The following is a 27839-nucleotide window of genomic DNA, read 5'->3' on the forward strand; positions in this document are numbered from 1 at the left end:
TTTCGTGCGTGCTGTCTTGTGTGTGTATGAGATGCCTCTGTTTCACATTACCTGTAGTCAGTTTTACAAAGCACTGCATAAGTTCCTAGTCTTAAATGAAAGTGTAATTTCCTTTTAAAAATGTATTTCTGATTACTTTTCAGACTTTGGCAACTTTATTTTACTAAGAAACATTTGTGCCACAACCATAAACCAAATTTAGGTTAATTTCATGAAAGTGAATGGTAGAATATTTTTCTGAGAGGAAATCCTTTTTTAAAATGAGCAAAATAAGCATCCTGTAGAAAGAGAAGTGATTAAAAAAACTTGGAATACTTTATTTTACAGATTGATAGCTTTGTTGTGTGTGTGTATACATATTACACATATACATATATACACACATATATACATTCTGAATTTATTGGAGGGAGGTTATTTGATTTTATATAATGTGAATTGTTAAATTTTAGTGATTTAGAAGTATTTCCAAGTAGTTCTTGATGAAAATGTTATAATTTTATTGGCAACTTTACCATCATCTTTTGTTTTATGTAGTTTCTAGCACAATGTTTCAAAATTGCTGCCTTTAATAAGATAGGGTTTGGTAGACTGTCTGGAAGGAAGGCTACAATGAAACAGATTCTTTTGACCTTAATAATTCAGGTAATCCATTGTAGAAAAAACTTTCAGATTTTGTGTTACCTATAAAAAAATTTTTGTTGCAGAAATGTCTGAAAATGTATTTTAGTTTCTTTACAAAAGAAAGGTAACCAAAATTACTTACATTCTCTAATATATGGTAGTTTGTGAGTTTGAGAGGCTGAAATTTAACTCAGAATATTTTTTTATGCTTTTGGGTATACACGACTTAAAATCTAAATTGTGATTTAAAGGTGTTTGTGCAAGTGTGCTCAATATTAGAATCTTTACCAGTCTTTGCAGTTAGGCTCTTTGAAGTTGTTTACTCCTTTGGGGGAGGTTTTAACTTATATTCCTCTCTGATCTTAGTCTGCAAAGCTTCATTAAATTAAATTATTTTCCCCTGTTGCTTGTGCAGTGCAGGGATCTTTTACCTTAATTACAGAATTTTTTGTATCACAGCAATCTGCCTAATATTACAGAAATAAAAACTTCTGCTAATTTATATTAAAATATTTTTCAGCCTGTTTTGGGAATATTTTTTATTTTTGTATAGACATTGGTACTTTAAGGTATTTTGTAATGAGGACACTTGTGTTGCAGTGTTTTTCTTCTTAGTTGTATTAAATTAAGGAGCAAAAAATACTGAATTTTTGTTTCTTCTTGTCATGAGTTCTTCCTGGAATAATTGGAGGGAGAAATGTATAAATGCTTTTGAGAATAAAAAGAAAAAGGGTAATTTTAAAAGATGTCATTTTAATCATTTGAACTAAACACTGTCCTTAAGCCATTTCTTTGTAAATGTAAGCACCTATTACTTGCTTTGAAAATATTCTTAAAATTCAGAATATTTTCCCCAGAGAATAAATTCATTTTTATTAAAACAAAACAAAAAAACTAGTGTATTTGTCTGAACCACTTAGTATTACAGTGAGTTTGTTCTACAGCTGCAGGAAGAGGGGCCAGAAAAAAGACATACTATAGGTTGAAAGAGGGGAGATGACTTCAGAACTGATAAGATCAAAGTTTATATTTCTAACCCAGAACAATTTTTACTAGGGCATTTTCACCAGGGAGTCTTAGGAGTTAAGCCTGTTTTGTCAAGTGAGCCGGGGCCAGAGCCCTGACTACCTGCTTGCCTTGTTCTCCATCCATCTCTGATGTCCTGCTGCTCAGTCCTCCTGCCAATCCCTCCCCCGCTTCTTCTGATTTTAAAGTGGCTTTTTTAGAGTATTTTTCTCTATAGCTCTCATTCTTGGATTTCTCAATAAATTAAAATCTGGGCTAATTTAAAGAATATCTTTCATATATGACAGGCTAACATCTGACCTGTTTTCTCTACCTGTGCCACATCATGAGCATATGTAATGGGCACCACAGCTGCCTTAACTAGAAAGAAGACAAACCGGTGCCTTTGGGATACTTTTGGTTTTACCAATTATTTGATTTTCTGATCACTTTTTTCCTTGTCTTCAAAAGAAACCTTGTCTTAAAGTTGAATTGTAAAGAGTACATTGGATTGTTGCCTTAGAAAGGCAGAAAGAGTAGGAAAGAACTTTACCTGTTTGTAAATTCTTGAAACAGTTAAATTTCTTTGCCCATAACAGTTGTATCAAAACCTTTTCTGTTTAAGTTGCCTATTAGAAGCTTCTGAATAATTCTGAAAAACTCTGGGAATTATTTTTTTAAATGGCCATAGTTCGGCACTTATAATTAATCCATTTTAAAAAATGAATTACTTCATAAATCTGAATTGCTCACATCACCATTTGCTAGGAAAAGGAATACTGCTGTAATTGGTGTGGTTGATTTAACTGTGAAGTTTTCATTACTTAAAACTTAAAGGGAACAAATGTTTGAAGGAAAAGTATCAGCTGATTGTGATGCCTATTCACAACAAACTCATAAATATTTCCTTTTCTATTTCAGACTCAGAGTGTTTTTTTTTTAATTATGGCAAAAATGCAAATCCCTCCATTTTTAATGTGAAATAGATTTTTCTATTTTAAAAATTAGAATCAAAATATGTTCCTCCATATAAAATCTGTTCTTTTTTCAAGTGTGAAAGAAGATACTCTTTTTAATCTTAAAATCTACAGAACAAACATTATATATTTGGGTAATATCAATATTTTCTCCTTTCTAAGGATTTTGGTGGGAACTTGTATGGTTAAACCTTCAAAATGTGCTGTATTTGTAAATTTTGCCAATTAGAGTTCAAATGGCAGCTGCTTGTATCTAGCTCCCCAAATTCATATAAAGATATTGTAAATTGTACATTGTGATCTCACCTGCCTTCATTTAAGAACAACCCACAAACAGTCAATTACAATGTAAAGTAATATTTTTATTACTGTTTTCAACAAGACCGCTCAGGGCGAGGGCAGAGGTGCAGGAGAGGGAGGGGTACAGTCTGACATTGGCACTGAGAGACATTTAACATCAGGAAAACTTTTCTTAAAAGAGAAATTTTACATATAATTAAATACTTTTTTTTTCACTTGGTGACAACATTCAGGCAACCCAAAACAGAATGAAATGAGACAGAGAGAAAGAGAGATGAGAGAAAGGAGAGAAAGGGAGAGAAGGAAAAAGGGAGAAACTACTATACATTGATTTGAAAATGTACCTTGGGTTTCATTTTGTGGTGGCAAAGCCCGATTGCTTCTTTTGTGTGACCTTTTAAATTCACATTGTTTGGAAGAAAACGATCACTTTTGTGCAAGAATGTGATTTTGTGTTTGGTTCGTTGGCTGGGTTGCTCTCTCTTTGTTGGCTTGTGGATTCACCAAGGTCTGCTGCTGGGTTCCTGTTTCTTTCAGGTAGCTTGCAGGGAAGTTCGTGTCCGGAGTTTCCACCGTTTGTCGTGTGTTGGGTGGATGAGAGCATTTCTGTTTGTGTTGCTTTTCAAGCAGCCCCCAGCACCCTATAGTTTGTCTAGGCTTTTGGGATTGGTGAGAATTTCCCTGGCCAACCTCCAGGTCTGCTTGGCAGCACTCTCCAGGGCCGAGTGGGGCTTGCCCTGGAAGAGGTCGAGGTTGGGCAGAAAGTAGTGAGGGCAGCGGCGGCACTGCAGGCAGGAGATGAGCTGCAGCAGGATGCCGTTGAGCCGGTCGCCCAGGCAGGCCTCGTCCCAGTCCGTTTCCCGCGGGTGCTTCTCACACTCGTACAGCAGCAGCGTCTTCATGTGGTAGTTGTTGAGTGGCTGGCCCGGCAGCTCCAGGTGGCGGTCCCGCAGCGTCTTCAGCACCGACAGACACTTGTTTCGGCAGCCTCCCATCAGCAGGCGGTTCTCAGCCTCCCCGAACTGGAGCACCCAGGCGTCGCTCTCTGCAGAGCTCTGCTTGCCCGTCAGCGAGTAGCACTCCTTGGAGAGCAAGTTGAAGCCTTCGGCCTTGACCTCCGCCACCCGATTGGGGCCGGGCCAGGGGATGTGAGGCATAGGCCACTGTGCCGCACTACGAGGCCAGATGCCAGTGCACTTGAACGCCGGAGTTATCTGAACCACGTAGCGCTCCCTGATGCGCAACTTGACCTCGCTGGTGTCCGCGATCATCTTGACCACGTCCCGATAGCTGCACTTGTCCACCGCCTGAGCCACCAGCGTCTGGAAACGAGACCGGATCTTGCGTGCGGAGAGGTAGCCGGACGCTGTGATGAACTCAACCCAGAGAGACATGCTCCGCTTCCGACCATCGCTCAGCTTGAGCACCGCGCAGCCGGGCAGCGAGCCGTCGTCCACGAAGTTGAAGACGCCCATCTGGTTTAGGTAGAGCACCACCTCGAATTCTGTGGGCGAGATGACCTCCAGCCCTTCGTAGCGGGCATCGATCTCGCTCAGGGAGCTGATGAAGCGAGGCTCCTGCACCTCCACTTCCTTGAGCACGTCCGAGACCACCTTACAGACCTCTCGGATGGTCTTGGCGATGGCCGCCTTGCGCGCTTGGCAGCGCTCCGTGTAGTATTTATTGAGCTGGTAAACCAGCTTGGCCTGAGCGGCGATCATGTTGGGGCACAGGTCCGGGCTGTACACCGGCGTCTCGCAGTACGTTGAGGGATCCAAGGCTCACGCACTGGGGTGGCCCTGCGGCTTGCGAAAGAGGCGGTGCGCTCCCCCTAAGCCCCACTTTCACTCTTGTTTTCCTCCCCGGGCTGACCCGCGGATGCTGTAGCCAGTCTGATCTTTCTTTCCCCTCTTTCCGAAACCCCCTTTCTTCTCCGGAAAATAAGAAGAGGGGATAAAAAGGTGATTGAAAAAGAAAAGTACCTGCTGGGACTTTTTTGCTTTCTCTTGATATGTAAAACAATGATATGCTGGCAGGAGAGAGAAAGGGGAGGGGGACAAAAGAGATGGTGAGAGAAAAATTCAGGTTACCGGGAGGGTAAGGCTTAGATGTCTGCAACCGAGATTGCCCAGAAATCTGGAAATGAAGTCTTTTAAGTGCCAAAGTAAATTTAAAAATAAAAGCGAAACATTCAGTGTTTCATTCTTAAACTTCTCTCCCACACTGGTAGGACTTCTTCACTCAGCTTAGGTGAGTGCCTTTCTCCTCACCCTCCCCCAAATGGAAGGTGAAGGATGTAATTAATGTCCAGAGAGCAGGGAAGTGCAACTCAGTCCGTGGCACCCTTGGAAGCTTGCAGACGCCAGCACTCAGCGTGTTGGTCTGGTCTCTTCTCAGGGAGTCCTGTCGTAGCGGTATTCCTCTTTTCCTACTGGAGGCGTTGTTTGGACTGGGCTTGTTTGTTTGCAGTGGGTTCTTGTCTTTCTCTAGGTGCAAACCGCTGGCAGTTGTTTGATATTCATTTCTGCTTCGTAATTTGTAATTTTGGCCCTCAGAAAATCTGTTTTAGTGTGACGAAGTCGTTGCTTGCGTTGCATCTGGGGTTTAGTTATAACGATTCTAGGGTTTTTCTTCTCCTCCCCCTTTAGGCTGCTTGTGCAGATTCCACTTTCTGAGTCGTCTCTCCCTCCTCCCCTCCGATGTCTGTCTGTCTGTCTCTCTCTCTCTCTCTCTCTCTCCCTCCCCCCTTCTCCTTCCTTTCCTCCCTCTCTCTCTTTCCCTTTCCCTCTCCCCTCCTAATCTCTCTCTCAATCTCTCCTCCCTCCTTTCTCTCCCTTCTCTCTCTCTCTCTCTCTCTCTCTCTCTCCCTTCTCTCTCTCTCCCCCCCCTCACTCCCCCCCCCCCTGCTGTTTCCTGGAGTTATTTAGTTTATGAATGGTCCAGGGCCATCATGAGGGGGGTGGAGCTTCAGTTCCTACAATCGCTATCCAAGCTGTCACTGCTTTAGCCAATCCAAGAGAGAAGACAGGCATGCTTGGCCCACAGTAGCAGCCACCGCTGTGCTTGATAAAGAAAGGGGGTAAAGAGAGAAGTAGGAAAATAGGAGGAGATAGTAGAAGTCAAATGCTCACACACATTTTACAGCCCCCTCTTCTTTATCCTCCTCTCTTATCAGTTGCAAGGAAGAAAAAGAGTATATAGAAAGGACTTCCTGGAGATGGCTGGAATAACGCGAGGGAGAGTAGCAGTGGTTCAGAAAGGTTCACTTTTTTTTTTTCTATCAACATTGTGAAGGTGCAAACTCTAACAAATTACTTTCGCTTGAAGGCAAATGGGAGGAGGAAGGGAAATTGGGAAAGGACCTAGCGTTTTCTAGATTTTTTCCCCTTCCACAAATTCCCCCCCTCATTGTTGCCAAGAGCTAGAGCAATTGCTGTTTATATGCACCAGAGTGTGTGTGGAAGGGAATGGGGGGGTGGAGGTGGAGTGGATATGGGGAGAGGGTTTATGACTATACATCTCTTTTCAGTAATTTGCACATGCTGTTGAAAAATGGGGCAGGACAAAAGTAGTGCACCCACCTTGCTTGATAATTATTACTTCAAAATTAAGATTCAGATATATTTAATGCTATTACTTTGTTGTTACAAGGACTAGCTAATTATTAGAAAATACATTGAAGTTGTGAGAGGTGGTGCAAGTTTTCTAGATGGTAGAATTTTGTTGGATATATGTTTAAATTAAAATAAGCCACTAAAATTGTTTTAAACTTAAAATGAAGTAAACATGAACCTAAAGTTCAAGTTTTCTTAAATGTCAATATTGTAAATCTAATTTTGAATATATTCTCCGGCAATATAACTTCACTTGTAAAGTGTTTTTATTTTCATAATTGACTTCTGCTTTTAAAAGACTAAACTGCAAAAATCTATAACTATCCTGTTATTGATTACACAGATGGCTTTACTCCTCCCTTGGCATTTCAATGAAAAACATGTATGTGCTTGTAGTGTGTGTCTTGTACCCATTGTAGTCTTTCGGTACTTTTGGATGAAAAAAACTCTAACAGTGTTTGTGATTTACTTAGTATTAACGGTTTATGTTTGAACCTCGGGTGTCTGTCTGGTTTCCAGGTCTTTTTGAGACAAATCAAATAGGATTATTTATAGTTAGATTTGAGAAGTTGTATTCTTTGGTAATACAGTAAGAATAAAACTTTATGAAGCCCGTTGGGGAAGACTTCGTTTTGCAAAAACCAATACACAGCTTTTGCAAAACCCCTGGGAGAGCTTGACTTCCTCTCTTAAAGCTGGACCAGGTGAACCCGAATCCAGTTGCATAGGGGAAGCTTATTTCTCTCCTCCTTCAGACACTTGGATCTCTTAGTCCTTTCTTACATGGCTAGTCCGGTCTACTACTTTGTCACCCATCACTCTCCTTGCCCTAAGTCCCTTTCTAAAGAAACTCGCCCCCCCCCCTTTTTAAATCAAATCGGATTTATTGCCTATAATCTGTCTTCAGTGGTGAGGAGTTGGGAAGAATAGTTGGAAGTAAGCATAGTTGCAAGTCGGACTTAGAGCTTTAGTCAACTTGTCGGTAGTGGCAGAGACTTGGGGCGGCCCCGAACCCTGCCTTTGTGGGGGAAACTGGGCTGCGGGAGGATCGAGAGCTGGCTGCGGCGCCTGCAGGGGTTTCATGCATGCGTGAAGCGCAGACTCGGTTGGTACCCCGGCTGTTACCTGTGGGTCACACCAGCGCCCTGGGAGATATTACTGGGCAGGAGGGGGCTTTGGAGCTGGGAGTTGTGTGACCTACAGGGAAAGGGTCCGGGCTAGGGTCCTAGCAGCTTCTCCCCAGAGCAGTTACTGGGCGGAGACTCGTTGCGGGGGCGGAGGGTGGAAAGCTTTTCCCTCCCCAACCCTCGAGGTGGCCACTTCTTTGCCTCTAGTCGTACAGCAGCCTGTCGCTGGGCCAGTGCGCCCAGGGTGCACTGGGGAGTGAGAGTTGCGAAAAGGCCCAGGGATGACCGCAAGAGCCGATCTCCAGGGCTCCGGTAAGGCCACTGGCCGGTCCTCGGCTGGATGCCCAAGGACCCCGTCCATGCCTTCTCGGTGGGGTGGCCCAGGCCTCCGCTCTTCTGGTCACCACTGCTCCGACACCCCATGCCACGTCTGCTGTGGCCTCTGTCAAGCACAACTAAGTTTCCTTGCACCCTTGTTCCCGCGTTTCTTCACTTTTACAACAGAGGCTGAAGGATGATAAGACGTTACAAATGTTTTGATTTAAAAACAATTCATTACCAATTTACCCTGTCTAAGGTAGATGCTCTAGTAAATAATAAATCAGTTAAACAAAGGCGACTTTAATTTATTGTCGCGGTACTAATTAGAAACATCATTCGAGCAATAAACTTAAACACTTCCAGCAAATAATGCTCCCTCTTGCTGGTTCCCTTCTCCCCTCCCCCACCTCTGCGCACTCGGGCTGCCTCTGCTCTAAGAGCTGCTTCTGCTGTGTGTTTGCGGATCCGCTCTTCCTCTGGCTGAATAATTGAAGGGGGAAACGGTATCCGAGGAGGCTGTAATTGAAGAGCCCCTGTCACCTCTGCTTTTATGTATGTTAGTATAGAAGTCCATCAGCAGCTCCTTGATGGTGTATTAAAACGAAGTGGCAGCCCCTTCTGCAGGAGATACTGTATTCTATTAAAGGAGACCAAGTGAGAGAAAGAAACTCTAGAGGCTAAAAGCCACTTCAAGTCTTCAGACGGATTGATCTGTATTCTCTTGTTATAATCCGTCTCATCATACTTGAGTTAATGAGGCAAAAGAGGGGGGGGGGGCACACAATCTGATGGTCCTTGACAAATTCATTAGGGAGGCTGCAGGACATTTTATTTGACTGTTAAACATCTTGTTTGTTTGGTGTAGGCAGTGCCAACATCAGCATGCTTCTCTGCTCAGGCCTGTGATATTGGGCTAGCTGCAGACATTCCTAAAAAGAGGAGGACATTGTGGGTTGGATCAGAATTTTTTGTTTTGAATTTCCGGTAGTCCATACCCATCAGACTTCTCTAGGCTTGACCCTCACCAGCATTAGTAAGAAATAGTTTATGAGACTGTAGATGGTAAAACTGAAGTGGGAGTGTTTTTAGTTGCTATAAACTAAAATATGTTCATTTTAACTTTAGTCTGAACATTTCCTGTATCCTTAAAAATGAGTCAAGTTTATCAATTATGTACTAGTTTTTTTAAAAACGTGACTGTGCAAGCTACAGAAGAGTAGGCAGATGGCACATTGTGTTCTGTTTTTACTTAATCATGGCTAAATAAACTTTTAATTGTTAATTAATTTCCTCCAAGGGCAAAACATGAAGGTCAGAAACTTGGAAATAAAAATTTTAACTATTTATACAAATAAGATATTTTCAAAAGAAAATTGGTATATTTTAATTTAAGGCCTTTTGGTTTTCAGTTAGAAGCAGAACTGGGTGCTCTTTAGGGGGTGCTAAACGAAGGTGATGAGTTGGCAGAATACGTAAAAAACTGAAAATATTTCTGATTGAAGAATACTGGGCAATTAAGGTAGAATTCTAATGTTGCATTTTATTTTAAGATAATAAACAGTATTTGGTCTTCTCAAACTTTTTATTGGCGGAAACAATCCAATTGTGACACCTTCTTGTATGGAGAACTCGGTTATATTTTTCTTCAGCAGTTGACTTAAACAGCCTCAGCTTCAGTGCTCTGAAAAAGAGCCCTGTCTTCCATTTATAGGCAAACAGTGTGAGGGAAAAAAAGAAAACGAATGCTCTCTGCCTGTCATCTTTGTACATTCCTGCACCGCTGATGAAGCTGGGACTGCTGGAGGGAATGTATGGATTTGAAAAGAAGTGATGCAGTAGTTCATGTTGTGTTTCTCAGGAGCAAAACCAAACTAATGGCTGAAGTCAGTGCTTCTGTACATCTGACAGTTATAATCCTGTTTACGTTTCCAGAGAATACAGAATCCTTAAACCACTTAATTTTTTTTTTTTTGCTGATCTTTACTTAGAAATGTATTCACTGAGTTTAACTTCAGTGTATTTTCTACTTTATCGTATCACTGTGTAAAAAGATACTCAGTATTTTTTTACCTGTAGAAATAGCATACCGTTTTCCCATAATCTTTTCTAAAAAGAATACAGACTTTAGGTTGTATGGTATTGGTATAGTTTTCTAGGAAAACATTTAAGTATTTAAAAATAACCAGATTCTTAACGTTAAAAACCCTATTCTGAAGGATTTGTACTTTTTGGAAAACAAAGGACCACGTTTGCCTGTCTATGTTCTTATCCTCTAAAATCTAATTTTGAAGCACGTAGTTGCTAAAGTTTTGGTTCTTATGTACTTAACCATGCAACATATTCATATAAATGCTTGATTTAAAAAAAAAATTTGGTCAAAACAGAAATGGGGAAATAAACAACTATTAAATTTTCTGATTTTAAAATTCCAGTGTATTAGTTGATGAAATTTTGTTGAAGTGATTCTATTAAAATATCTATAAGAAGCTTTAACAATAGCACTGTCAGAATCGTACTATACTCATTGTATTTAAAGTCAAAGTAAATAAAATCACATTTTTTTTCATTCTGTCAAATGATCTAATTTTCCCAAACTCTGAAGCATCATAGAGATTATTTATAGGCTATTGATAATTATTATTCTGGAATAGTCTAGAAAATAATTAGTAACAATTTTTCTTTGAACAGTTCACTATACTGCCTATTAACTTTAAATGATCAACAGTGCTGCTGAAATAATTTTTCCCCCCACAATACAGCTTAAAAAAACAAAAACAACAAAATCTTGTAATCTCTTTGGTAACCCAAGAGTATCATTGTTCTCATTTGAACTGTCTGAACTTAAGAATGTTTTGTCAGGTAAAAGCAATAGCTTTAACTCTGCATAGTGAGCCTATCAGGCTATACTGAAAAATAAATGCTTATGTGTACTTTTGAGTATTGTTTGTGGGCCTTTTAAGTTTGTTTGGAACACCTTGGAAATCTATATGATTACTAGTATTTATACCTATTAGACTTTTGCAAGTGTAATTCTTATATTACTTAGTACGACAAGAAAATTCAGAATATGATATATGTTAGTTTTCCCCTGAGTTGAATAAGCACTTGTATATGAGTACTTTTATTAGGCTGTATAGAATTTGTTCTTAGTAAAATGTACAATGATAGAGCAAAGAACTTATACTCAGGAAAATGGAAGTAAAGCTTTTAGCCTGACTGAAAAATAAACACTTGTATTATGAGCAAGGATATGAAATTTAAGAAAATTCAACTTAATTCAGCAAGTAGTTTTAGAAGGTGTTTCATTGAATTTACTGTTGTCTCACTCATGTTGGTAAATGTCTTTTGGTCTTACCAAGAAGTCATTTAGCTTTTTCTCATTTCAAATATATACATTTTTGAGTTGTACCTATTGTATTCTTTTATTTCCATATATAGTTAAACAGTTGTTCTGAAAGGTTAGAATAAGATCCTTCCTCCCCTCCCTCTCTCTCACTCCTCCCTCCCTCTCCTCCCTCCCTCTCTCCCACTTACCTCCAGTTTGAACTTACTAATGTACTGTGAGGTAAATATTAAATCTTACCTATTAAATGACTTTAGCTTTCATAACTCACAATAATCTTCAACAACAAGAGGGTGCTTGTAGTAGAGCCAACTCTTAACCATTTAAGGCATGATTATGTAATTTGTGGATTCTTATTTTTCTTCTACCTACAGAACCAAAACTTACTGGTCTTGTAATATCACTGAGAGAAGATAGATAGGGAAATCAGGATTAGTCAATATTAAACTTGATGCTAAATAAATACACATTTTATGGTTTTAAGAACATGGGATATCCTTTGCTTAATAAGCTACTACTACTGACCCATATATAGAACATGTCTGTTCGGATCTTAGAGCCATCCTCATTCTCTTTTCTGCTTTCCCTTGTGATCAGAGCCAGACAGTCATGAAACAGATGATTGAGACTAGGGATGTAGGTTATGCCAGGACTGAGCTGTACTTAGTTCAAAATAATAAGACTTAGAATCCCATTCTATATTTCTTTTTGGTCATTTGAGACATTTTATGGACCTATGTTTAAAATGATCAGTTAAGCATATCCTATTGGTAGTTTGTTGTTGTTATTCTGTAGGAAAACCAGCCTTTTAAAACATCTTAGTTTATTTTAAAATATATTGGTTCTTTAGTACTTCATCTGCATTATTATTAGTTATTAATAGTAGTAGTGATCTGGAATCAACCTTCTAAGATTTCAGGAAATTTTTAGTGGACTTTTTATTTTTAATAGCCATGGTAAAAAGTTAGCCTGTTTCTTCCTTTAAACATTGTTAGTTAGGGTAAAAATAATAAATATGATGAGAAGTTTCTCTGATTCTTTGTAGTGCTAAAGCAACAAGAGTCCTCCATTGGCCCTAATGTGGGTATAGAAGGTATCTGTTTGGTGGCATAAATGAAAGATATTTGATGATCTAAAGAATGGAAACTTTTCCTTAACCATCTGAAATAAAGCTAGGATATAAAACAGCTGTCTTGGCCTGTGTATATCAAGGTTCTGCCAGTCTGTTTCTTTTCCAAGTTTTTTCTTTCTATCTTCTCTTATTATCTCTGGATCCTAAAGAGTCAGAGTCATTCTCTTGTTTTCTGACTGGTTTTGTCTCTAGACAAAACCTGGGTTAGTAGGTTTAAATCAGCCTTAGCTAGAGTGAAAAATCTTTGATCTATGACTATGACTGTTTTCAAATGATTTGCTTGCTGGGACCAGACACTGTCCATGCCCTTTCACTTTGCTATCAGATAGGTCCACACAAAAGACCTGAAAGACTACCAGATGCGCAGTTAATCATCATATTAGATAAGTAAAGGGTTCCAAGCATGCTTAATTAGAACTTCTATTGCCAATAGTTGTTTGTTCTATAGTACCTTGTTGGGTAAATGCTTTGCAAATCTACTCTTTTCCTCCGTTTAGTCAAAACTTGCTATAAATTGTGGCATCAATTAAAAATGAATAATACAAAGCTATGCATTTAAAAAAATGTTTGTTGCTAGCACATAACTTACATGGATAGGTAAAATAAAAGGAGATAAAATAAAGTATGACAGTGTCTAAAGAGCATTAGTCAGTCCAGGGGTGGGAAAGACCTGAATTTTTGTCTTAGGTTGGCGAGAAATGACTAAGTGAAGTTGATCAAATGACTATTTTCTTAGTTGTATAATGGGGATATGGATTAAAAGTGTTTTTTTCTACTTTTTCTGGATACAAAACTCTCCCATTTCCTACCATAACATTAATGATACATTAGTTTCACTAAAGGTACATGCAATTTTATTATGAAAAACATCATAGAAAAGTATAAGATTTTGGGTGGTTATGTTTCATCTTTTAGATTTAAGTGAAAAAAATGCAAATTATAGGTTGAAGACATTTGTAAGGGGCAATCAAATAGCAACGTGAAATACATTCAAAGAGTATACCGATGATTGTTGGTAGGTGTTGGATCATAAAATATGAAAACAAATCAAGCTGTGTATTATTGTGTATATAGGACAGCATAGTTTGAAGGTGGCCACAAGGTTAGTAAGTATGTATTTTTCTTATATGTTGAATGTTTCTGGGATTTTCATTAAAATTAGGAATTCTATAAATATTAGTTCTTGAAGCTTTTTAAAAAGAATTGAAGTTTACAATTTACTTTATAAAAAAAATTATCAGTCTTCTTTTTAGAGAACAGTATTGCTCTAAGTAACTATAATATTACCATGGTCATGTTGTGTTAAAAAGATAGACCCAAGTGGGGAAATGGTTTTCAAAACATGAGTCACTAAAGCAAGTAAAGTTTTATACTGCTTTCTCATACTTTTCTCTTGTTTTCATCAGAAGATCTGACAAGCATAAGAGTGTTAACATCTTTTATTTTACAGATGTTCTTAGTTTTCCCTCAAACTGTAAAAGATGCTGTATCAGAGTAGCATGGTAGGAAGTAATTTCAACACCTCCCTTCACTTATGCAGTAACTTCTTGTCTAAGCTTGTGGATGTTTTTGGAGTAAGAGAAGTGAGTCAGGGAAAGATCTTATATAGAGACTAATTGTTTTCATTTTGAAATATAGCTCAGTTGGTCTTTCCTGCTGTAGTGTAAATTCTTTCTAAAAGTTTTTCAGTGGCACAGTTGAGTTATTTTTACCTCTTTGTTGCGCTCATTGGAAGGTCCTCATTAATGCAGTAGAAGTGCCAGGCGCCCCGGGGAGAGTTGTTGATGGGCACTCTGTGGGTTTGCAAAGTGCCAACCTGAAAGACTAAGAGATGAGAAATGCATTGCTATTTGTGAATTTATGTTTTATCTCACTTCACTCGAAAATTTATGAGTAGCGTGGCTTAAGGGTGCTGGAGTTGTGTGTTCCCGGGCTTGCCCCTACTGATAACACCCTTGTTGGCGTGAAAGTGCAATGCAAATTATGACAGTTACAACCTTCTGTTTTGTTTAACCTGTCAGTAGATTTCCTGGCTCAGTGCTGAGGGCAATGGTGTGTTCAGCTAGTCCATATTCACCTAAACTTAAAAGGTCAGGTTTCTACAGGCAAGCCTAGTCAAAGCCTAATTGATGAGGAGGGCATGGAGACAGAATTTACTGTTCTGTTGGCTAGTTTCATATCGTTAGGTTGTCCTGAAAGCATCAGGCAGTCACAGCCCCTTTCATGTAAGTGCTGACCCTAGACAGGAGCTGACAATCAAAGGAGGCAGCCACAGGAACCAGTGCAAGTAGGCTATTGATTTTTCAGTTAGGTCTAAGTAGTTTGTAGTATGGGTAATGGGTGACAGAGGCAGGTATGTCATTATCAATGAGCTCCAGAACAGTAGTGACAACCCTCTCTCATATTTCCTTCAGCACTGACAGTATGCATCCAGAGGCGGTCAATAAATCGCCCAGCCTTTAACTGACAAGTGACTCGGAGGTTTAGGTCGAGGGTGGAAGTTACAGGGCTAAACTTCTCTACTTGAGCGTGGACTGGGTTGTGCAAGAGAGCCAGTAATTCTATTGTAAGTTTCTGAAGTTTTGATTTGGATAAGTATATGTAACTCTGAAAGATAGTTTGCTTTTAAGCTTCTAAATATTTAAGAAGTATATTTTACTTAATTAAGAAATTAAAAAATGAGCTAATCAGCTATAAAAGTACTGTGCAAGTTTAAGGTAGGTTCTTATGGTATAATTTTGCTTTTATTTTAGGCTAGGTTCTTTTATTTAATCATGATATCCCTGTTATAAAGTTCAGAAGTTAGAAATTGCTTCTCAAAATATTTTTTTAATTTCTAATATCCTCTTGTTTTAACTGCTGATCAGTGTTAAATAGGAAAAAAAACTTGAACCATTTGTAAATTTGATGTATTTGCTATTTGACCTTCAAATTCATTTTATATTACTTTTCACAATAAAATAGTCAGGAATTGAACATTTAATGATTAAAGTTTGATGAATTATGGTTGCTTCTGAATTTAAAAAGAAATGAGCCTGATTTTTGTTTGAGAAGCATTTCATATGGATATTTATGTTTAAAAATAGATAAAATGTATTTTCACATAAGCACAAAAGTATTACAGGTTTTGACTAAAAGTACACATGTCCTTAAAGAAAAAAATTAGAGATATTTTAAAATGTACCAACCTCTGTTTTGTTACAAAACATTGAGTAACATAAAGAGAAGGTGATATTTAGAACTAGAAGTGGGAGTTGTGGTTGTTCCAGGTTCCTTGCAAACTATCGCATGCTTATATTTTTAGAAAACTTTAAACACATTGAAATAAAACAGAAAAGTAAATGTTTTTTAAAACTTCCTTAAATAACTTATCACTGTGATATCTTGTTTAACACTGTGATATTATACAGGACCAGAGTTTAGGTCGAGTATCATCTAGCTGCAGAGTATCCTACGTGACCACATGAATCATTTCATTTGTCCAAGGCAACCGAAACTCCTTTAAAAAAAAAAATCTAGCCATCAGGTTAATGCACACTGAAAGTGTGGGTGCTTACATATTTTTTTCTTAAGTCTGCAATGATATATCTGTGTGAATACCCATCTTCTAAGGTAGAATATAAATTTGAAATGTAGTGAAAGATGGCTGCTATTGAAATATCATTAACTTAGTTTTAAGGAAGCTTTGGGATTATGTAATTAATATTTAGAGCAATTTTATTCAGATTTCTTGACTCAGTCACCTTTTGAGGCTTACAGATTGTTAAAGCGGGGATCCTTTTAGACTCAGTTTTCTCTCATGTTGTTTATTATTCCTCACTTAATCTGTGTATTTTCTGTTGGGTCAGATAAAAGATTTAGCTGAGAATCTTGTAATCTTTATATTGTTAGCTATATTATAGATACAGATTCTTTTGCTGTATTTGCAATCGCTCTTGAATAGAGTGGGTTTTTTTCCAGGAATTAAAAAAAAAAAAGAGCCGAAGAAAAGGGAACAAATTAAATTTTCATGAAAGAAAATCCTAATCAGCAGTGACAGTATAAGAGAAAGATGATTGCCACTTGGTCATTGTGGAGAGGCACTTAGATTTGGTGTCAGTACTTCTGTTAATGATGACTAATGTCTTTCTTGGAGCAAGTGCCTGCTCCCGCGTACTGCTACAGCCTAGACAGAGAGCTCAGCAATAGGCACTACTCAGCAAAAACATGAGGTGTCCTACAACAAAGGCTTTTCAATGCAGTCAACCTGGCAGTCTCTATTACTAGAGAAATGCAGACATAATTCTAAGGTATTCAGCAAAACATTTTAAGCTATTTTATGTCTAGTACTAAGAGGTGCTATTTTAAAATTAGAATGTAAAGAAACCAAGCAGTGTTAATAAGATGTGCTCCCTATTTTGTCACCTGCAGGAATGGGCACATAACATACATCACCACTCGCTGCCCAGGATCACTGGTCTTAAGAAAGTTTTTAAAAGAGACAGACTTGCAGCAGGTCTCTGTCATACCGCCCTGCTGTGCCCTGCAGAAACGCTCTATCAATACAAAAGGAGAATGCATGGCCCAAAAGATCTTCTTAGATCTTTTCATCTTAAATATATTGGTTATAAAAAGAAGATGATGTGTTATTTCTTTAGCTTTTCCCCAAAGTGTAAGACCTTTCAGAAGGGCATTTGCAATGCTTGTCATATTTTTTCATATACATCTTACTGGCCTGACATGTCTTGAGAACCATGAGAACACAGATGTCATTACATCTAGACAACACTAATTACTCTGGGATTTTTGCAGCCTCGGTGCCGGCATGTAACTGTCGATTATGATTGTTCATGCAGCCTACAGCGGGGACACTTTGCACTTGAAAATAGTGAGACACAAAAATAGTGAGACAGACCTTTTAGTCCCCTATTGTTCTCCGCTAGAACTTAGAAGAAAAAAATTCCTGACACATCAATTTCATTCAGTATTTTGCATTTAAACCATGTTTTGGCAACATTTTTCTTTGTGAAGAAAGTGTGTTATGCTTTAGTGTTCAGTGAAATCTATTCTCCATCTGTTCTTTAACCTTCTTGAACAGTCTTCTGCATTACTTCGTCTTTAAGCTTTATGGGAAATTTATGTAGCTTATAGTTTGTGAGAAACACTAATTGTGGTATGAGTCTCTCAAAAGTGACAGTGCAAAACAATAAATATGTATGATGTGTTCTTCTGGCTTGCAATTTAATGTTTAATGAGAAGCTGCAGAAAATATGGTTAGTCTCAATTTAGATAAGTGCAATCATCTTATGCTTTTAACACAGGTCAGTTCTTTTCTTTGTTTAATTTTCTCTAAAACATTCTGGATTTCAGTTGATGATTCATGGTGTTTAGGTGGTTTTGAAATATCAGAGGTCAAATGGTGGTCAGATCTGGGCCCTCACTATGAAGTATAAAGACCAAATATATGTTTTGATATAAAGCGTAATCTGTGTTAATCACCGATTGAAAATAGAAACTCCAATAATGTAACTTCATATGCTGATGAAGCAGAAATTGAAGCAGCTTGATCAAAGATGTATGATGAGATAAAACTGCAGTCTCTGCTGTACAGTTATAGTAATTATGAGTAATGAACCGTCCAGTCTGGATGAAATGGCATGCCCACAGGGACTGTGTCCAATCAGTTGTGACTTATGCAAGCTGAACAAACCATTGATGGGATTCCAAATTCTCTATCACAAGAAGTGTATTCTTTATTACTAATACAACTCTTGTGAGGGGTAATGGAAAGTGATTGGAAGTTATCTAAATATATTGCTAAATATAGAATATAATTATTTTTCTCTTTTCATATATTTAAATAAAACAAAAAAACACTTAATTTTTGTGACCTCTGTTTTACCTCTCCTTTCTTAAACACACTTGGGTCCCTAATTCAAGTCTGTGACTTTCTGCTTGTTCTGTTGTGCTCCTTTTGAACACTGCCCGTTTTCCAGCTGTTGTTTACTTTTGTCAGGGTAGATGGTTTACTGACCAGATATTTGAGAGATGCTTTTACAATCATATAGGACGTGTGAGGCATTTATTGCATGCAAGTGCTGTTTATGCTTTGCTTATGCTGAGTCACAAATCCTCACAAGTCTTTGAGGCAGGTGCTGTGTATTATTACCAGTTTACAGATGAAGAAACTAAGATGTGGCAAGCTTGAGTTACTTGCCTAAGGTTACCTGCTCCTGCAAATTTTGAATTGCCTTGTGGAGGTTAGTTACATTCTTCTGGCCTAAATCTGTTTCTGAATTACCTTGCTCTCTTTTTTTCCCCAGCCAGGATTAATTTTTTGTTGTTTCCAGCACGTGGCAAAACTGCTATGGTATTTTAAAATGGAGGGCTGATGTACAGTTCTAGAAAAATATTTCATGTCCCTAAACTCTAGTTTTCAGGTCCCCTGAACTCCTTCACGTGGTATATTTTAAGTGGCTTGAGCTCTAAGGATGAAGTTTAAGAATGCATGCTTTTGATATGAATATACATCTAAAATGTAATAAATGTGTCCATTTCATTCATTTTTGAAACTGTGAAATCTTTAGATTGTAATGAGAAAACAACCTATTCATTTAAAAGAAAGAAAATCGTGTTGGTAAAATAAGCTTGGTTAGCTTTCTTCTACTATTCACACTAAAGGTTTTCTCATCTTAATGATTTCTTTTTTCCCAGCACCTTACATATTACCTTTCAGATAGCTTTTCAGTCAGTATCTGAAAGCTACTGAAGATGGGAATAAAGAAAGGAAAGGAGAACTTTTCAATAATTGGGTCATTACACCAAATTCATGTGTGTGTTTTTTTTTCTTCACCAAATTCATGTTTTTATCCTGGTTCCCTTGGCAGGTTTTTACTTAGAGGAATAGAACAAACAGACTGTAATTATACTATTATTTTTTAAATCCAGAAACCCTGCCTGATGAGCATTGCTTCCCTCTGACCCCTAATCTGAAGTCTTGGTCCTTCCAGGCTGGCATTCGTGTGTCTGTCATGAAGTGCCCTCAGAGCAATTCTTTTGATATTCCACATGTATGTCATCAGTCTCACACGTTTTAGTGGATGTTTTCATTTCTGTTGTTTTCCCAATGTCATTATCCATGTATTCCTCTACCTTTATTAACTTACCAATGTGAAAAGTTATTGAAAGGCAGGTGTCATCTTTTTTTTTTTTTTTTTTAAATAATTTTATTTTTTTAATGGGGTGACATCAATAAATCAGGATACATATATTCAAAGATAACAAGTCCAGGGTATCTTGTCGTTCAATTATGTTGCATACCCATCACCCAAAGTCAGATTGTCCTCTGTCACCTTCTATCTTGTTTTCTTTATGCCCCTCCCCCTCCCCCTTTCCCTCTCCCATTCCCCCCTCCCCCCCGTAACCACCACACTCTTATCAATGTCTCTTAGTTTCACTTTTATGTCCCACCTACGTATGGAATAATGCAGTTCCTGGTTTTTTCTGATTTACTTATTTCGCTTCATATCATGTTATCAAGATCCCTCCATTTTGCTGTAAATGTTCCGATATCATCATTTCTTATGACTGAGTAGTATTCCATAGTGTATATGTGCCACATCTTCTTTATCCAGTCATCTATTGACGGGCTTTTTGGTTGTTTCCATGTCCTGGCCACTGTGAACAATGCTGCAATAAACATGGGGCTGCATGTGTCTTTACGTATCAATGTTTCTGAGTTTTTGGGGTATATACCCAGTAGAGGGATTGCTGGGTCATAAGGTAGTTCTATTTTCAGTTTTTTGAGGAACCAGCATACTTTCTTCCATAATGGTTGTACTACTTTACATTCCCACCAACAGTGGATGAGGGTTCCTTTTTCTCCACAGCCTCTCCAACATTTGCTAAGGCAGGTGTCATCTTATTTATTTGATAGCATGACAAGATACATAGTACATGCTCAATAAATATTTTTAGGTGGATGGATAATTTAGGTCCCCTCCTGTTTCTAACAGATTTCTTTCTATCACAAGGTCAAATGTTTAATATAAGATTTCTAAAGGTAATGTTCTGAAAATCTTTTAAGATTCAATTGAAATGAGATTTATGCAAGGATGCTATTGAGCTCTTGTTCCATGCCAAGCACTAAGCTAAGCACTTTGTCTTAATCCTCTCAGCAAATCTATAATGAGTTATATATCCTGTTATTATCCCTATTTGTATAGCAACCAAGGCACAGATAGATTACATAACTTGGTTTACTCTAAGGCTAGGGAGTAGCAAAGCAGGACTTGCAAAGATGGGTGACAGTTTATTTTAAAGGCATCAAAATTTTATTGGTATCCTGTCAGTACTATGCATTTTGTTTTTAGTGCCTTTCTGCAGTTGTCTGTGATGACATCTATTGCATACCTACTTATCTTATCCTTGTCTTCTCAGGATACTCCAAAGCGCTCTTCTTTTCTGTTAATTTTCATAGGAGGAGGATAAAACCTTTGCATCCTGCTCTGAAATGTTGTGACATGATCAGATAATGCAGAAAGAGATATCTGGCTCATGTTTTTTTGTTTGTTTGTTTTCATTTTTAAATTCAAGGAAGACCAAATAACAGTTGTCATTATTAGCATTTTATGCAAGTTTTAGGCAATGATTGCCATGTAAACTGTGTTAGTCTGGTTGGGAAATTTCCAAAGTAATATGTGGTAAATCATAGGAAAAATACTTGAAATTTAAATACGGTTTTAAAGTGATTGGTATGTACATCCATGGCTGTTTATAAATGATAGAGATGGAGTTAATAAAATGCTGTGTATTTTATACTTAGGAAACATTGTGGCTTATAATGAGTCTTTATATAATATTGAAACCACTGTGTTAGCAAAGAGGAAGTAGTTTACCAAATATAGTTAGCTCTCAGAAGTAAATTTACATCAATTTCAGCTTCTGTTTAGATTTCAGTTTTTACATGGAAATTGATGGCAGGCTGTTTCACAAGTGCTGTAATACTCTGTATTTTAAAGTCATATCTATATTGTGTAAGAATTTAGTTTATTCAGGTTCTTGCTCACTCAAAGTTCAGTTCACACTGAGCTAACCTTGTTGTCTTGTTGTCATGGTTAGTACTGTTTGTATTACTAAAACATTTTAGTCTGAAGTCAGTATCAGTTATTGATCATTCATTAACTTATATGATTAAAATTACTTGAACGCTTTTCTTAAAATAGTTTGACTGGAAATCTTTCATTAGAAGAAAGGTTGAGTAAGATCCTTAAATGGTAACCTGGTTACTTGTTATTTTGAAATGAATCTTAATTTCATATTGTACATTATTAAATCATATGTTATCCATCCATGAATTATACCTTTCACTAAACTATAACTCAGGTATTATAAATTAATATTTGTAACTCATAAAAGTACCATAAGATTTTTTAACACATTTCTTATTGAGAAATATAAATGGTATATTTATACAATTAGGACATTAGTTATATTTAAAGTATTTCAATTTTAAATAGAAAAAGCACAAGAGTATCTCTGTGTTATGATTTTACATATGTTCAAGTTATATTTATGAAGGAAGACTTGAAAACAGTTAAAGTATATGAACAGTGGTTAACTTTTGGGGGATTTACTTTGCTTTGTTGTTGCCTTAATATTTATTCAGTAAATTTAAGTGTGTGTGTGTGTAAACATTTCAAGATATAATGTTTTAAAATAACTTTTAGGTTGTATGGCTTTACCATATATTACTATCTTTTTTATATGAAGTAAGCCGGGATTCCATTATGTGCAGCTTATACTTTGCCAAGGAAATTGTCAGCTGGAATTGCCAGGAGAGTCATTATATAAAAAAAAATATAAAATCACATTCCACATTCGGCTGCTCTGCAGAGTTGTGTATGATCAACGTGAAGAGAGTATTTCAGCCTTGTGATTATGTGACGCTAATACTAGTAAGCCTTGCTGTTATACTGCCAAGGTCTATGTCTCTTGGCTTATTTACAAGTTTGCTGTAAGTTTAAAAAAAAGAGATTATTTTAAACTAAAGTTAATTTTGGACAGCAGGGAAACAGTATGTTCCTACTGGATGTTCTGGACATCTAGTAGCTCAGTGTAATATTTGGACTGTTAACATATATGAAGACCTTTAATTATTGAATATGGGTAAGTTTTAGGAAATATATTGTAGATTATGTATTATTATCTATTTTGATACTACATGCAGCTTCACTTTGTTTAGTTCTCTCTGCTTTCTGTATCTTTCACACTAGAAAGTTTAGAGCTTTTTTCCTTCCCCTATCTTCTAGCCATTTACTGAGAATGCAGGGCAGGGGTGAGGGAAGTTGCCTGTGTGGAAAGAATGAATTTACACACCCATTGCCATTTATCATAGCTGCCTATAGCATTGAGAGAGAGTGTGTGTGTGACTATACTATCATTGTCTCTGCTGCTTCCCATTCAAGTTTGCATAAAGAGTAAACATGGGTAGCCTTCTGCAGAAAAATTTAAGGTTCAGATTGCAAATAGGGAGAATAATACCCTTGGAAAACAACCAGTGAATACTCAGCAACAATGAAAAGAGCTGAAGTGAGCAGAATATTATATGCTGATTGGTACATTTGCAGACAAGGATAAAAGGCATTGACTAGCCTTGTGCATTTAACGACAACCTTTAGGCAAGAGCCAAGAAACTCTGGAGACACTCTCTGAGCAAAAATAACAGGAAAGAATTAAACTGGGGACAAAGGGAGGAAAGACTAGTGGGGCTCAAGGGATAATTAGTGATGTGGAGAGTAACGAGAACAGAGCCATTCCCAGTGAACAAAGTATAGTAATAGGCAGGTAGTAGTAGAACACTGCTGTTGCCCAAAGATCACAGGGAAACTGTGGTATATCCCAAGCATCATGGGACTCTCTTCCATGTTTTTCTTAAAGGTTAGGGGAAATAGGTTGTTGCCCAAAACAATAATTGCTTCTCATAATAATTCTCTTTGATTTTGAAGACTAAATTTTATTTATTACACTTTCTATAAGAGAAAGGGAAAAGTTATATATGTATTAGTTTTGTATTGCCAATGTAACAAATTACCACAAACTTAGTGGCTTGGACAGTATGGGTCTCATGGGGGTAAAATCAAGGTGTTGACAGGACTGCATTTATTTCTGGAGGCTCTAGGGGAGAATATTTTCTTACATTTTCCTGTTTCTGGAGGCCTCCCACATTTTTGGCTCTGGTTCCCATCTTCTGTCTTCAAAGCTAAAACCACAGGTTGAAGCTTCTTACATCACATTACTCTGACCTACTCTTCTGCCAATCCTTCCACTTTGAAGGACCCTTGTAGTTACATTGGGTGCACTGGGTAATCCAGGTTAATCTTCTTATTTTAAGGTTAGCTGATTAGCAACCTCAATTCCAGGCGTAACTCTAATTCCTCTTTGCCAGGTAAGGCAACATATTCATAGGTCCCAGACATTAGGTTATTGACATCTTTGAGAGGAAGCAGTACTCTGCCTACCAAAGAATTCCATCATGGTTTAGAAATACTTCCACCCAAAGGAATGCAGAGTTATAAACATTTTGTTATTTAGAAAAGGTTTTTGTCTAGAATAGCTCTTCCTCACTGATTTCAGAATAATAGTTTTATCTTAAGAATAGATTAAAACACAAAATTTGTGATAAAATATTCAGGAAGAATTTTTAGAGTAGAGGATCACTCTTTATAAATTGTTATTGTGTTTTCAGATAGAACTTACTAATTGTGACTTTTTAAATTGCCAATTCTTTAAATTATAAATACTTAATATGAGTATATTCATATGAATATTATATATATATATATATGCACACACGCGTGTGCGCATGCACACGTATTTTTTACATTTGTTTGCTGAGAGGGTCTGGAAGCAATGATACCCTAGTAGTAAAATGCAAACCCAATGCCCAGCTCTTAGTTTCTAATACCATTCTCCAATAAAAGGAGCTCCTGAGAAAAATGGCTGATTCTAGGGTTGGGCAAAGAATGACACGATGGGCCTGGAACATATCTCAATGCTATAGGTAAGGGAGTGCTCACAGAACAGAAAGATGGGCTATATCAAAGGACCACAACCAGATGAATGTCTAAAGCTACAACAATTTGAGTGACAAAATGAATTAGTATTGTGTTATAACAGAAAGTATAAAATAAATATCCATGTGTCCATACTGATATAAATAAACACTTAAAGAAATAAATATGGGAAAAGAAATAGATCTACCTTACAGAATAATTCCAACTAATTTCTGTAGCTATTTTCTTCCTAAAGAAGGTGGAGCATAACTCTTCACTAATTAGTGTAGGCTGTGCTTAATTACTTACTTCCAAAGAATACAGTGTAGAGTGAAACGTGGGGAAGTAACTAAACAGTGGAGACCTATCAAATACATACCTTAGCCTGGTGATCAAGGTTCATACCATCAGTGATATCATCTGATACATATGGTCTTCCGCCTCAAAACCTATTACCTTAGTCTAAACATGAGAACATCAGACAAACCCAAACTGAAGGACATTGTACAAATGGCCTGATCAGCACTCCCCAAAGCTGTCAAGGTCATCAGAAATAAGATCTTAGAAACTGTTACAGCCCAGAGGAGCCTAAGGAGACATGAAGACCAAATGTAATGTTGTGTCTTGGATGAGATCCCTCAATAGAGAATTGTTTAAAGATGTGGTACATATATACAATGGAACACTCCTCAGCCATAAGAAATGATGATATATTCCCATTTACAAGAACATGGATGGACCTTGAGAATATTATACTAGGTGAAATAGGTAAACCACAAGAAGCTAACAACTGTATGATTTCACACATAGGTGGAATATAAAAATGAGACTCATGGACATATAAAAGTGGTTATGGGAGAGAAGAGGGACAAATATACCGTGACAAAATGATTGGACTTTGGGTGATGGGCACACAACACAATCAACAGTTAAAGTGCGATGGAAATGTTAACCTGAAACGTATGTATTCTTTACTGATCAATGTCACCCCATTAAGTTTAATTTTCAAAATAAAATGAAATAAAGGCCTGACCTGTGGTGGCGCCGTGGATAAAGTGACGACCTGGAAATGCTGAGGTCGCCGGTTCGAAACCCTGGGCTTGCTTGGTCAAGGCGCATATGGGAGTTGATGCTTCCAGCTCCCCTTGTCTCTCTCTCATCTCTCTCTGTCTCTCTCTCTCTCTCTCTCCCCCTCTCTCTCCTCTCTGAAAGAATAAATAAAATAAAAATTAAAAAAAAGTACATTTAAAAAAAATAATAATAAAATGAAATCAAATAAAAAGGCTAAATGTAACGTGTCTTGGATGAGATCCTAGAACTGAAAAAGGACATTGGAGGAAACTAATTAAATCTGAATAAACTATGGAGTCTACTTAACAACTGTAACAACTCTTCCTATCTCAGTCAGTCTTTACAGTGGTTACAAAATGATCACCTTCTAGTGTCAGCTCATTTTCACATTGTTCAGTTGACATAATTTAACATAATATCCTCTATCTCACCCAATTTACTCAACTGTTCATTATTGGTGTGGAGTCATAAGTTTCTACTGTTTCCAGTGGCTAATAATTTATTGTTAATAATCATTTTGCTTCTTAAGCTATTTCAGATTTGGCCAGTAGAAGGCCCTTCAGGCTTGTTCTTATGTCCTTCCCAAGTGCCCTTCAACTTTTTGGGTACTTTCTGACTTTATGAAATAGCAGGAGCTCATGTGTGTTTTCCTGCATCTCTGGAATCAGCTCTTACTCTGAAGACTCTTGATTCCTTTCAGTGAGGATCACCAGTAGAAACCAAGAGGTAGGCAGTGGGTGAAACATGGCCAGCAAGCCGTATTTGGTTTTGTGTCTTTTTTTTTTTAATTTTTTTAATTTTTTTATTTTTTTGTATTTTTCTGAAGCTGGAAACCGGGAGAAACAGTCAGACAGACTCCCACATGCGCCCGACCGGGATCCACCCGGCACGCCCACCAGGGACGATGCTCTGCCCGCCAGGGGGCGATGCTCTGCCCCTCTGGGGTGTCGCTCTGCCACGACCAGAGCCACTCTAGCGCCTGGGGCCAGGGCACACAGGAGAAGCGCCCATTTGCTTCTCCACCCCTCCGCCGCGCTTTCCTCTCTGTCTCTCTCTTCCCCTCCCGCAGCCAAGGCTCCATTGGAGCAAAGATGGCCCGGGCGCTGGGGATGGCTCTGTGGCCTCTGCCCCAGGCGCTAGAGTGGCTCTGGACGCAACATGGCCACGCCCAGGATGGGCAGAGCATCGCCCGCTGGTGGGCAGAGCGTCGCCCCCTGGTGGGCGTGCCGGGTGGATCCCGGTCGGGCGCATGCGGGAGTCTGACTGTCTCTCCCTGTTTCCAACTTCAGAAAAATGGAAAAAAAAAAAAAAAAGAGTTTGTGGATTTTTTGAGCGACTCATTTAAAGTTGGTAAGTACATTCTAGGTTTCACTTTACTTTTTAAATAAGAGGTTGGCACTTTGAATGTTTTTGGGTCAGTAGAAGAATGACAAGTATGGGCTGTAGTCATCTCACTGCTGAAGATACTCTTGATAGTCATGCAACTGTGGAAGGGGCACAAGACAGAAGTACACAGGCTAACAAAGGACATTTGGAGGTGGGCTGTGTATGAAAGAAGTCAAGAGTATAGCTGGTTAGGGAAGGAAGAGTGGCTACTAATCATTTTGCATCTGACCCCTGTATGAACACGCTTGTTGGATATGCAGTGCTTCCATACTTTTCTCCTTAGACATTTAATAGAGAAAAATAGGTGTGTAGAGTAGAGAGAATACAAAAAAGGTATATTTAGGTATTCTACTTGCTCTCTGGCAGAGCAGTTTTCAACTGAAGGAAAAGGAAGAGTAAGTTGTTTATAAAGCCAAAAATTATTAGTGTATTAATGCATTATTCTTCTTAGAGTAAAATTTTAATTTCAGTTTTGCTATGGCATTTATTTGGAAAGTTACCTGTTTAAGGAAGCAATTCATTTGTGTTCTGGATTTGATGAATTTAAGACAGCCACATTTTAATCCTTGATTCCCTGAGGATTTTCTTTCACAATACCTTTCTCCTTTAAGTCCCTAAAACTACAGTCCTTTTGAGTGAATAGGGGCTATTTTATACACCACCCTGCTCCCAATCCAATTAAAGGTTCCATAATAGATGGATTAGGGGAAGTTTACTTCTTAGCAGAAATAAAGCTTTAAAAAATGGTGCCTAGATCGCAAGAGGGAATGTGAGGGAAAGCGGAGAAAATTAAGGAGATAATGGTCAGTAATCTTAACTTGTCTGATGTTTGCGCTGTTCACAATATAGTGGACTTTTAAAATAAGGGGAACAATACTTCAGATTCTTTAACCATTTTGTTGCTGAA

The 27839-nt window shown here is 37.9% G+C and overlaps 2 protein-coding genes across 7 annotated transcripts in view; one reads left to right on the forward strand and one right to left on the reverse strand.

Annotated features, from left to right (window-relative positions):
* LRBA (LPS responsive beige-like anchor protein) overlaps nt 1-27839 on the forward strand; it is a 634310-nt gene that overhangs the window by 365539 nt on the left and 240932 nt on the right. The gene's annotated exons all lie outside the window — the stretch shown is intronic.
* MAB21L2 (mab-21 like 2) lies at nt 3368-5707 on the reverse strand. Its single transcript, XM_066281114.1, has one exon. The coding sequence runs from the start codon at nt 4625-4627 to the stop codon at nt 3548-3550; it is 1080 nt and encodes a 359-aa protein (XP_066137211.1). The 5' UTR covers nt 4628-5707; the 3' UTR covers nt 3368-3547.

The sequence above is a fragment of the Saccopteryx bilineata genome, chromosome 1 (genome assembly GCF_036850765.1).
Source record: "Saccopteryx bilineata isolate mSacBil1 chromosome 1, mSacBil1_pri_phased_curated, whole genome shotgun sequence".
Taxonomy (NCBI): domain Eukaryota; kingdom Metazoa; phylum Chordata; class Mammalia; order Chiroptera; family Emballonuridae; genus Saccopteryx; species Saccopteryx bilineata.

Coding starts and splice junctions, on each gene's coding strand:
- MAB21L2 (XM_066281114.1), bottom strand. CDS start 4,627: ATGATCGCCGCTCAGGCCAAGCTGGTTTACCAGCTCAATAAATACTAC.